Source organism: Boleophthalmus pectinirostris, unplaced genomic scaffold, assembly GCF_026225935.1.
Source record: "Boleophthalmus pectinirostris isolate CB_2022bp ecotype Guang Dong unplaced genomic scaffold, ASM2622593v1 HiC_scaffold_9, whole genome shotgun sequence".
Taxonomy (NCBI): Eukaryota; Metazoa; Chordata; class Actinopteri; order Gobiiformes; family Gobiidae; genus Boleophthalmus; species Boleophthalmus pectinirostris.
The window spans coordinates 20,927,261-20,939,596 of NW_026571541.1; the positions used below are offsets into that span (position 1 = coordinate 20,927,261).

General features: G+C 37.3%; 3 protein-coding genes across 3 annotated transcripts; 1 reads left to right on the top strand and 2 right to left on the bottom strand.

Moving 5' to 3' along the window:
• Positions 1–1,466: 1,466 nt before the first annotated feature.
• On the bottom strand, positions 1,467–4,063 carry laynb (layilin b). Its single transcript, XM_020918069.2, has 7 exons — positions 3,841–4,063; positions 3,038–3,344; positions 2,796–2,953; positions 2,682–2,723; positions 2,446–2,523; positions 2,276–2,384; positions 1,467–2,181 (listed from the first exon to the last, which is right to left on the bottom strand). The coding sequence occupies exons 1-7, from the start codon at positions 3,911–3,913 to the stop codon at positions 1,866–1,868; spliced, it is 1,083 nt and encodes a 360-aa protein (XP_020773728.1). The 5' UTR covers positions 3,914–4,063; the 3' UTR covers positions 1,467–1,865.
• Positions 4,064–4,691: 628 nt separating this feature from the next.
• Positions 4,692–8,747, top strand: LOC110154143 (zona pellucida-like domain-containing protein 1). Its single transcript, XM_055166689.1, has 13 exons — positions 4,692–4,766; positions 4,899–5,017; positions 5,863–5,988; positions 6,093–6,210; positions 6,536–6,762; positions 7,305–7,495; positions 7,563–7,635; positions 7,737–7,834; positions 7,909–7,992; positions 8,061–8,232; positions 8,317–8,416; positions 8,502–8,522; positions 8,614–8,747. The coding sequence occupies exons 4-13, from the start codon at positions 6,123–6,125 to the stop codon at positions 8,745–8,747; spliced, it is 1,188 nt and encodes a 395-aa protein (XP_055022664.1). The 5' UTR covers positions 4,692–4,766; positions 4,899–5,017; positions 5,863–5,988; positions 6,093–6,122.
• A 583-nt stretch (positions 8,748–9,330) lies between these two features.
• On the bottom strand, positions 9,331–10,642 carry zgc:162608 (uncharacterized protein LOC100037332 homolog). Its single transcript, XM_020918079.2, has 3 exons — positions 10,458–10,642; positions 10,278–10,371; positions 9,331–10,199 (listed from the first exon to the last, which is right to left on the bottom strand). Exons 1-3 carry the CDS (start codon positions 10,501–10,503, stop codon positions 9,365–9,367), a joined length of 975 nt encoding a protein of 324 aa, XP_020773738.1. The 5' UTR covers positions 10,504–10,642; the 3' UTR covers positions 9,331–9,364.
• Between the last annotated feature and the right edge of the window lie 1,694 nt (positions 10,643–12,336).

The following is a 12,336-nucleotide window of genomic DNA, read 5'->3' on the forward strand; positions in this document are numbered from 1 at the left end:
CAACCAGACCCACCTCTTACGTCAACCGGTAAAATTGCTATTCTGAAGTCTGTTTGCCTTGCCTTCTTGATTGCATGCATAAGCATAGGTAACCAAACTGGCGACAAGGGTAAGGAAACGCGATTAAAATAATCTATTGCTTCACAATGCATTTTGAATAAACCTATAGCCCGTGTCTCCTTTTTTTTTTTTTTTTTTTTTAACCGCTGAAAACAGATCGACTGATCATAATAGCCGAATTCAGATTTTTATAAACAGTGTAGCATATTGTTTCACTTCTCGGGATTTATATAAATGCATACATTAACATAAACAACTGACTTGCTGCCAGTGAATTAAGCGAATTAAATTACCATCATAACCTGTCTTGACTGTCTATAAAGATCAAATAAACTCTGACTCTTACAATAAGTGATGAGCGAAACCACTTTGAGTAACACAGCAGCGCCATCTGTTGGTAAAATTATTTAGTCGACGGGGCTCTTCCTCACACCTCAAGGCTGGTAGTAGCCTAATATTTAGATTACTATGAATATTATGCCGATCACTGTCAACAATCACTTATCTAATTTAATATAGCCAATACAACTTAATAAGCCTACTTGTTTTTGTGTTGAAAATATATTTAAATTAAGTTGTTAATTTAATTAACTAGTTAATTTAAAGATGCCTTCAGCTGTGGGCCAACTGCACTGTTTACTGGTCTTTGTCTTTCCACTCGTAGTGCAATGACAGTACCACATATTCTGAATCATTAGCAACTGCAGTCTGCTGTGTTCCAAAGGCCTCGTCTGTCATGCACAGATTTCCTGAATATAAGGGTTCCAGATGTGCTTTAGGCATTTCCTGTCCTGAAAAATCTCCAAGAACACACTCACTTCTCCGTCCCCGGCACCTTTCATGACACTTACACTCCAGTCCAGTTTCCAGTTGTCCACTATAACTTCATTTAGGTTTTACACTCTATGAAAGCTGTGTAGGCTACTTATAATTCCAAAGGCCCCTGAACAAGATTTCACGTTAGGTCTGGAATTATGTTTCTATCATGTGGTTGCACTGTTCCTGATTTTGAATAGCTGTTCCCTGAATCCAAACAGGAAGTTCAACAGACGGCTGACAGGATTTTTCAAAACGACCCAAACAATGCCACACATTGTTGCATATATGATCTCTGGAGCAACGTACATAGGCAACAAGATCTCTCTGCATCTGATGATGCAACATGAAAACAGGGGCATAATAACAGTAAGGCAATGGCGATGCCTGATTTCTTGGTATTAGAGATAAATGGTTTTCAATCTACAGAATATTCTTTTGTGATATTTCTCATGTATGACAAATTGCCTAATTTGAATGTTTGGACTAAATATTGGAAACCTTTCGTGAGGTTACATATGCTCTGGACTATTATTATTAACCTGGACACAAATAACTGAATGTGGAAATTAGGGAAGTAACGATATACATCTCAATGTATGATATTTATTTATAATATTTTCTAGAAGCCAACAAAGTTGGGAATATACTACTTTTTCCTTCAAAAATGCCTTGACAGTCCTTTGGTTCTGTCATACACCTATGAGTTCAGATTTAAAAGAGCTTATAACAGTTATTTATCATGTAAATTAGACTGAAACAGAGCAAAGAATTATTGCATACTGTATGTTGTTCCTTTTAGCTATTGCTGCACCATAACAGTGAATTTAAGTAAAGAGACTTGATTGATTCGATATATTGTGATGTTATTGAGAGGCTTTTGACGATGCAATATCGTAATATTTCAGTTATTGTTACATCGCTAGTGGAAATCCATACAGATCAGGGCGTGTTGTAAATGAGTCATAATTCTTTAATGTGATTTCAAGTCAACCATATATTTCATTTTCCACCCATCCAGTCTGATTGCGACAGCGGTAACTTGGGGCTTGAGATGTTTCGTATATGTCATTATTCACAAAGCCAGTGCCTCTGTCTGCACATGGCACGTCTTCATAGTCACCACACTGAAAGTTGAAGGGCGAAGTGCAGGAGGGTCTTGATGTCAGGCTACAGTCCAAAACAGTGGGGGGGAGTTTAGTAACGTCACTCAGAGCGTATGGTCCTTGTACTGGGCAAGGTGAACCTGCCACAGACATCCACTGTTGGTGTCCACCTGGATAGCTTTCAAGTTGCGTCTTTTGTCTTAAGGAGAATATGTAAAGTAAAATAACATATTAGCTTCTTTACATACATTACCAAAATACGTAAAACACATTATGCCTACTGTTAGGTTTACCTGTTGACATGATGCTTGTAGCAGAAAAAGCCAACCGTGCCGACCAGCAGCAGCAGCAGGACAGGAATAGTAGCGTAGAGGATGTATGAGATGTTGTCTGAAAGAGAGACTACAAACAAAAAACAATTTTGTATTTCTACCACTGCAAGAAATAACAGCTAATAACTAACCTGACGACTTGGGTAATCCAGTTTTCAATTCATCCCCAGAATATGTTGTTGGTACAGTCTTTGACCTTGAGGTTGGCACTGAGGGAATTCATAAAAATACATAATTTAAAATGTTATCTTAACAACATTTTAATGTATAATTTTTAAAACAGGCTATAATGTTAGCACTGAAGACCACCAAGAGCACATACATACGCTGTCATTTTTAGGTTTTGTTTTGTTTTGTTTTAACATACCCACATGTGCTGCATTTCGTTCAGTAATTGCTGGGGTTCTTTCTGCAAAAAGAAAAATATTTTTACAATTGGCCAATAATTAGACAAACAAATAATACTGTGCATCCTGCTCACTTTCTGTGTATTTGCAGACATAGTTGTTCTTGGAGTTACAGTTGTCGTCATTCCACTGAAACAGGAAATGTCCCTCCTCATCAGGAGGGGCAGAGGGCTGGTGGTACAGAACCACACACATTTCTGTGCCACATGATGGCTCATCCCAATGCCAGTTCCTTTAGAAAGGGGTTAACAAGTTTAACTGCATGTGCATTGCTAATAATGTATTATATTGTTATATTTCCAAAATCACAGAGAACCTGAACTTGGCTCTGCTGCCATCAAGCCAGTAGTACTGAGAGGGGCAAACTGGGCTGCTGGTTTCTGCCCTGAGACGCTGCGGGTTTCGTTTCATTCCAATCCAAAAGTCTCCATCTCCCAACTGCAGCTCTGTGATAAACCGCTCTATGAGCCGCTGCTCGCTCTCTGTCTCAATGCTCAGCAGCTCCCCTCCATCAGACTGGCAGGCGCGACTGGCATCTGCAAAGGTCAACCTCTTCCTGAAGTCCTGGATGTAGGACACCCTGTAGCAGGGGCGTTCAGTCCCACGCCGGCAGATCCTCTGGGCTGGACATGGATACAAGTAAAATGACTCACATGGACATTCAGAGCAATTATGTTACTGTGATTTGTTATCATAAGTGATGCAATAAGTCGGTTGTGCCAATTTAATAACAGCATTACTGCCATGTTCTGGTTGTGTGGCAGTAACACAAATAAAACAGCCTACTTGGATATGTCATTATTTTCCAAGCTTTGGGTACGTTGCGTAATAGTGTTTTATTGGCAAGCGCTTAGTGGTTTGTGCACAACTTTACCAAGTTTAGACAGAGCCATTTGTTTAAAGGTGTTCAATACATATTTTAAACTGAAGTTTAACATTTCCTCTTTTGGTAAAGTTTTAACATTGTATCCTGCAACCTAGTAAACCGTTAATGTTTACGCACACTTTTACGCACAAATTAAAACTTTGCATTTTTCCAAGATTTTTCGCTCACCTAATCGAGTCAATGAGTGCTGTTGAAAATTTGAGTAGAATTTTTGTTCTACGTAAGGATCTTACCATTAATTTTGGAGAAAGATCCAGGATGGAAGAAAACGGCAATAACGGCGCCCAAGAGTCTAATAAAATCCATTTCAACATGTTCACGGCTTGTGGAAGGCAAAATCAACCGGGTAAAACATCTTGTGCGCTCTAAATAACCAAAGTACGGTAAAAGCTTCTTCGGATAAAGAGTAAACACGGAGGAATGACGGAGGGAGCGAAGTGAGTCGACTGCTGATGGCGTGCATATGGCGTCTGGGTAGGCAACACAGTGAAAAACAAGATTATTTCCAATTTGAAATAAGGAAGGTAATTGGCTTCTTTTATTTTTCAATTTAAGCCTCTAAACGGGATTTTGTGTTATGTCAGTGCAACTTAAACCTTATTATCCAAATGACATTAAACGTAATGTAATTAGGCGATATATCGACACAAAAGGACTTTTTGTGCCAAAACACATATCATGCTTGATGTATTAAAATAAGAATGTGTGGCTCGTGTATTTACTTTTTTGAAACGACTCATTTAAAAAAAAAAAAAAAAAAAAAAAAAAACACACACACACAAATAGATTTGTCCAAGCAGCCAGAAAGAGAGGGCAACTGACTGAGGGGAAAAGGAGAGGGGACTGTTCTTGGGACAGGAAGTGTGGAGAGAGGAGAAAAGGCTCTGGATTGTACTTCCTCTTCATTGCCTTTTATGAGTTTCTTTGCCAGACAAAGAAGAAAATCTTTAATTAATTAACAATTAAAACACAAAATGTAAAACTTAGTAAGACATGCCTAAATAGTTCCACAAACATGAACCCTTATCTTATCTTATTTACTTAATCATTATTTTTGACACCTCACATGTTTCCTTTGTAGGGCCTTTTCACAGTCATGGACAGGAGACTTATCATGTGCTTTACTGTGTAGCCCTGCTGTCTTCTCCATGGCTTTAAGGTATTTTATCTGCTTCTTTTTCCACCATCACCACCATGTGAGAGGCTTGTTGTTGTTGTTATCGTGTTTTGATCTTTTCGATTTATGAAGCTAATAACTGTATTTTGTATGTTGTGATTTTCACTTACACAGCTGTTGCTGACTCACAAGTCCTCCTCACTGAGTTGGGTTTATTTTTGGCCAGCAGATGACACCAAACATCAAGTGCTCAAAAGTTTCCAAAATGTGAATGGAACAATGGTGCTATGAGGGTAATTTGGTCCTAAAGCATATTCACAATAATGAAATGCACTAAACAGATTTACTTACCATTACACTGTAATTATATCAGATCTTAACCACCATTATACCTACCTTTTAAAATGAGATGGGTGATTGGTGTGACATAGTGTAGATAATGTAATAAGTTGGCTCTCATGATGGGCAAACAGTCTATTCTTCTCATTCTGCATTTCTGTGGGACAAAGGCTTCCTTTGGTAAACAGCAGCAGTCATGGCCCATAGCTACACACTGTAGAATACATGCACTACAGCACTGTGCAGACAATAGAGCCCAGGTTTGTCATGCAAGGTAAAATGAACAAAGGTTACTCATGATTGGCTGTGTCCTCCATCGCTGGTGGCAAACCTGATCAAGTTTCCACCATTGAAGGCTTTTTATTCTCAAGACTTCAGTCCCATTCAAACATTGAGTCTGTTTAAAATATTTTAAAAGTCCTTTGTAATTTTTAATAGTGTTTATGTAAATAATTTATCCACATATTCAGAAACAAAAACAAAATATATAGTTTATAAAAGTATATAGTTTCTAAAAACAGACTGGTAGTGATGGACTACTGTGTTATTTGTGAGGGTTGTCTGAGAGCACATGATGTAAAACATGTTCTTAATTAATTTATTACACAAATGAGTACATTCTCACTAAGGAAAACAGACTATTGAAAGACAAATGACTTACCTGTGTGATTATGGTAGATCTGTTCACAGTTATAATAAATTTAATATATCACATTTGAATTTAGATGCTAAGTTGCTGTTAGAATAACTAAAAATATGAATTTTTATCTGTAGTGTGGATGTTCATATATTTGTATAGTTGGTCTGTATTTGGCTGGTCGATGGGAGCGCTTCTTGGTCACACCTCTCTGGTTTTAAGTGTCTGTAATATTATAAAAGCCCCTCTGGATGAATAGCGTCACATACCCATGAAGACACAAGCAAGGTAAGACTAATTTGCTCTGTATGGGTGGCTATGAATAGGTTCATATATTGAATTTTATCCAATAATAACATATGTGTTATTTTATTCTGTTCTCCTTATCACAGGCTTCATTCATCCATTGATCAAATTGCAGCATGTTTGCATGGCTCCCTCTGCTGGCTGTTTTCATGCAGCCTGCTTTTGGTGTCTACAACTGTCCTCCTGAATATAACCGGACCCCAGGTATGTTACCAATCATAGTTCCATCTTAACATGTCCTGTGTAAATTTAAAATATATCCTAATAGTTAGTGTGAAATGGCTTAGTGTCAGAATTTGTTTGTTAGAAGTTAGATTGTTTAATAAAAAAAAAAAAATCTATTTAAGTATTTGGGGTAATGTACGGTATATTACAGTTACACTATTTTGTATTATCAACAAGTTAAACTAAACCAATTGGACTTACTTCACTTTGGAAGCAATGTTTTGACATTCTGTGGATGTCTGAAAATTTGCATAAATTGCATTTTATTTTGTGTATTTAATACCACATCTCTTTTCTTTCTTAGATAACTCAGACCTGACAGTAGACTGCGGTGCCACAGTCATCACCCTGGAGATTAACCTGTGCACAGCGCAGTGGGCAGGTTTCAATACCACAGACCTGGCCCTGAATGGAAACCACAATAAGCAGGAATGTCTGGGCAGGGCTGATACCAGTGTCATCCCTCCAGTGGTGCGTTACTATCTGCCCGTCAATCACAGCCAGGAAAACCCCTGCCGCCAGTCCCTCCAGGTGATACCACTTGTACTTTATTTCTTTTAAACAAATGTAGAAAAAAAAGATAATAACTATATTAATTATAGATAATAATTCACTTGCCTGATCAGCCAGTCCCTATACATTCTTCTCAGTTTTGTCAAAGCATGTGGTTTTGGCTGGTCAGCTAAGTAAAAGAAAATCGATTATAAAAACATCTCTTACACCTTAATATAACAGATATGCATATAACAAAATAGCACTATTATTGTGCAGTACTATAACTACTTCTCTATTACAATAACTTTTACTATTATTACTGTTACTATGACTATTATAAGTCTTGTTATCAGCGTTTTTATGACTATTATCACAAAGGTCTATATTACTGTTCATTATCTTCCCACTAATACTGTGCTGCTGCTAATCTAAAATTGAGCTATCGGAGAAAAAAAATGTATAAACCATTTGCCAAGTGTATTTGTACACTTTTTCAATATTAATTACTAATCATTAAAACTAATAATAGTATTTGTAAGCAGTATTTGTTAAAAAAAAAATGTACCATGTTATTTCAGATTGTGGATGAAGCCCCAGACCCCACAGGACCCTTCAGCTCCTTTGCCAGTGTACAGTCTGTCATTATCACCAGCTTCATAGAAACCCCTCGGTCAGACCAAGGCATAATCAGCTACTCTACAGACCTGTACTACCACTTCTCCTGCCGCTACCCCCTTGAATACCTCCTCAACAACACACAGATTATAGCGTAAGTTTGTTGACCACAATTAAAATAATTTTCATTTCTCGTTGTGTAATCTGTTACTATATGCTAGTTCATCTGTCTCTGTGGCCACTAATGACAACAATGGGACTTTTATTAACACACTAAAGATGAGTGTATATAATGTAAGTATAATTCTGTATAATGCTTTCTATTTATTTTAGCAGCGCTATGGCCAAGGGGTTTGATTACTGCATATCTGCTTCACTTTTATATATTTTCACAGGACTCTTCCTACAAATATCCCTTAATAGTGCCACCTACAGGCCTGCAGTTGCGAGCTGGGGTCTATGCCGAAGTCAAAGCAGTAAATCTGACTGGGAAGTAAGTAAAAATCTATGGAGAAAAAAAAAAAAAAAAAATCATAAATAAAATAACTTCTTCCTCCTTCCTTTCAGTTTTTATGTTCTTCTAGATCACTGCTTCTCCACACCAACAGCATACAATGTGACACACACTGAACAGCACAACTTCTTCATTGGGTATATTGCAGAATATCATAATGTAACGTGTTTTTATTGCACGTGTGAGTATTTATACATTTCTGTAGCTGCTCAAAGGACGACAGGACAACTATTATCAGCAATGGCATTTCCAAAGTTGCCCGCTTTAACTTTGAGGCCTTCCGTTTTCTTCAACACCGTGCACAGTCAATGTCTAGCATCTACCTGCATTGTATTCTTAGATTGTGTGAACCAAACAAGTGTCAGGAGATCCTTGCTGTAGGTATTGAGAACAAAAAAATAATATTTATAATAATATATATTATTCAAGTGCATTGAAATATATATTTTGTATTATTTCAGGGTTGCAATAGTAAAAGAAAAAGATCAGTGACTCCCTTTGGACAAGAGGATAAAGATTCAGCTACTGTTTCTGCTGGACCACTGTACACAGCCGCAGAGGGTAAGAAACTAAATGATGGACTTAAAATTAAAAGCTAATAATTAAATAACTAAGTAAACGTATATTTTTACATTTATAATTACAGAACCACATGCACAAACCTACAGTAAGTTGCACTTTTTTATTTTACAAAAATGTTACAACATAGTGTGTGTATTAGGTTATCCATCCCTATAACAATTTCTGTTTTTGTGCAGGCACTGCAGCCCGCAACGGCCTGAATGAGACTGGACTTATAGTGGGCGTGGTGTTGGGCTCTGTTGTGGCCATGCTTCTGGTTCTCTCCGGGTGGTTTGCTGTCAAAAAATTTTACTGGGGCCCTTCTGATTGACATAAAAAAGTAATGCAGTGATTTCTTCAGTTGTTAATTTGTATCACTACATAGAAAATAGTAAATAAGTTTAAGATAAGTTTGGAGCAATCTGTTCGGAATTTGAATTAAATGTAAAAATATTGTATACATTTATAAAAATGTATAATCCTTGAAATGACTTGGTGTGTGTTGTATTTATCACCATTTTAAGTTCACCACTAAGTTCATTCTAACAGTTCATATCTGTATCTCTCTTGTTTCCTCATGCTGTCTGAAAACAGGATTGCATGTTATTTAGAGAATTTGAGCTTTACAAAATGATGTGAGGAAAGGTTGGATATAATATACATCTTTGCAGTAAACCTAATGTCTAACAAACTAAAAGTGCTCATTAATAAATCCACTTATTTATAGATAAACACTAAAAATACAGTACAACAAAAAACATGTGGGTATATATATATATATATATATATATATATATATATATATATATATATATATATATATATATATATATATATATATATATATATATATATATATATATATATATATATATATATATAGTGCATATAGTAAACATACATTTGAAATGTTACATTATATTACATGACACATAACATTAGTGGGGCTCACTGTACAGAATGCAAAATGTCCTGAATGAGAGAAGACAGTTTGAGAGAGAAGTCCTCCTGCAGAGAGCCGCTGTGTAGTGAGGAAGAGGACGTACTCTGGCTAGAGTCTGTGTGAGCTAACAGCTCCTCCTCCAGATCTACAAAAAGTCTCTCCATTTGAGCTGCAAACAGCTGGACCTGAAGATCTGCATTAAGACAGAAGCCCTCCATCTTTGCACTCATGTTGGCTTCAAAGCCCTGGGAGGCTGTTTGAAGAGAAGTTAACTCTTCCAGAACCATAACAGCTCTGCTCTGTGCCTCTACCCGCAGCGTGCCCACTTCTTGCGATAGTCTGGAGCTAAACTTCTGCCACATCTCTGAATGGGCAATCTCTCCTTCAGATGCAAATGAATCTTTGAACTGTCCCACAACCTTGCTGGCTTCACTATAAAAGTCCCGAACAATGTCAGCCATCTTGGAGCTGCTTTGGTCCAGAGTCTGACTTATCCTCTGTAAGATCTTCTGTCCATCATCAGCTGGAGTTTCTGCAGTCTCCATGCTCTGCAGGTGCACACGCACCTGGATACACAGCTCCTGGGTGCTGGAGCTGAGGGAGCTCTGGAGCTGCAGCATGAGAGGGGCCAGTCGCTCTCTGAGGCCGCTAAGAGTTGAGCTGACGTGGGTTGATGGAGACAGCTTTTCTCTGAGCTCTGCCAGCTCCTGGTGAAGACGCACTCTCAAACGCTCTGACTCCAGACTCAGTTTGTGCTGAACTTCTGCTGCCACAGGGTGTTTGCCCTCCTCCTCCTGGCTGTACAAATTGTTGCTATCTATGTGGCTTTTGTAACTTGAACTGAAAAACAAAATCACCTTTGTATTATAAATGGATGAAAGAGCTTGTATTCTATTCATTTGAAAAGTGTGCACTTACTCCATGCTCTTGGATACTTCAGTTTTATCATGGGCCTGGTTTATTCTTGAGTCTGCCCAGGGAGCTTCTCTGGTGTTACGATGGAGTGGATTGGCTAAAAAATAAAAAAAAAATTAAAACAAAACTTTTAGAAAGAAAGAAATTTGAAATGATAGCTGCAAAATTAAACACTGTATCTACCTGAGACAGTCAAGAATGACACAAATAGCATAACTTTAATAAGCATGTTCTTTCTGAATGAAGTGCCAAGTTGTGATTGAATCAAATGAATGAATTAAGTCTTCTCAATCTGCTGATAGATTTGTGATTGGTTCCTCAAAGAAACGTTGTCTGGTGTCTGAAGAAGCTCTTCTCCTCTCTCAGCACTTTGTCCCCTCTCAGTCCTTATAAAGCTGCATGTTATCAGGGCCGCATCCCAAACTCTGCTTATGTCAACAGGCAACACGTGGAGGGTCACTGATGACAAAACACAACACATGCAAGCACAACATTGACTTACATTCATTATGATGTAACCTTAGCCCTATAATCATAATGTACAACTTCACCTAAACCTGGCTTATATAAACAGGGTACATCCATGCTTAATCCAACTGGCTTGATTTGAAATATTATTTGAAACTGTTTTGAGGAAAAAAAAATGTTTTGGCTAATACTGTTTGTATTTTAAATGGTAATTAACCTGTTTATACTGCATTTAGACTTAGCAAGTTAATTTAATATTGGCTCACTGGACATAACTCAGTTTGTTTTGCTGTTGTTGATTGTAATATATTTTCTTTAGTTGTGTAAACGTTCTTCTATGTTGCTTTGCATGTTTCGAATCATTGGAGTACAAATTTAATTGTGAAACTGAGTTGAAAGACATTTTTCAGTTTATGAATATTTATGAGCAGTCAGCCTTACCTATTTTCACTTATCTTGGCCATGTTTGGGACACTATGAAGTATGAAGTATAATTCACTGAGCTATGCGGATTTTGGCTTTCACGTTATATAATTAATATTTCTGTTTTATAAATATAAGTCTATTCATCTATATATTGAAAATGCATAGACTTTGAGTAAATCACGTGGCAAAGTAGGTGAAAGTTGAATAGTTTTAGGTTAGATAAGTATATCGTCACTACAGGATCATAGTCCAGGGTTACTTGATATGTAGGTCATAGGGGTCTTAATTGGAGTAACAACAATCGTGAAGCCAATAGTGTTTCGCTACACGAAACGTGACTGAGCAATGAAATAGTGCAGTGCAACTACAATATTCCTGTGAAAATAATCATACCCTAATAACAAAAAATAGAATAACAGCTAATAATAATGATAATCTCCTTGATGTTGTCTCTGTTTAAATTTAGAGCAAAGGTAAACCATTTTGTTAGATAACACTGTCAATACTGACTGTCATCATAAACCTGACCCGAGTATTATCTTAGGACTATACTGTAAGCCAATAAAGCTGCTCTGCATATGATGATGCCCGATCAGAGCCAAATCTGACATTATATCTGTCTTAGGCTAGGTTATATTATCAACTTAACTATCGCTGTCACCTAACTCATGGTCCTGATCAATTATTCAGCGGTGAAAGTGAATCAGCCCGGCTACAAGTCCGCTGTGCTCATGCTTCGTCTCGATAATGAGATATGTCTTCACAACTATTCTAAGAAGTCAGACACATTAAAGCTTTAGCTTAGCATTTAGCACTTGTTTTGCTGCAGATGACACACCGCCAACAATGGTGAATTCTTTGATATGGCTAGTGGCTTTAGCTTGCTTCACTCTTAGTCAAGAAAATAACAGAAGTGAAGAGTCCCAGGAGAGACCAGTCTGCCAAGCAGGTAGGCAACAAGTTACTCACTTTGTTTTGAGTTTTATATAGACTAGAAGAGCTAATAATAATTAATATTATTAATAATTATTCATGACTCAAAATATAGGTCACACCAGTGGTTCCCAAAGTGGGAACTGGTCTCATGTGCTTCAGTCATGGCCTTGGCAGGGGCATGATATTACATATCACACAAATTCACTCACACTATTTCCACAGTCACAGCCTT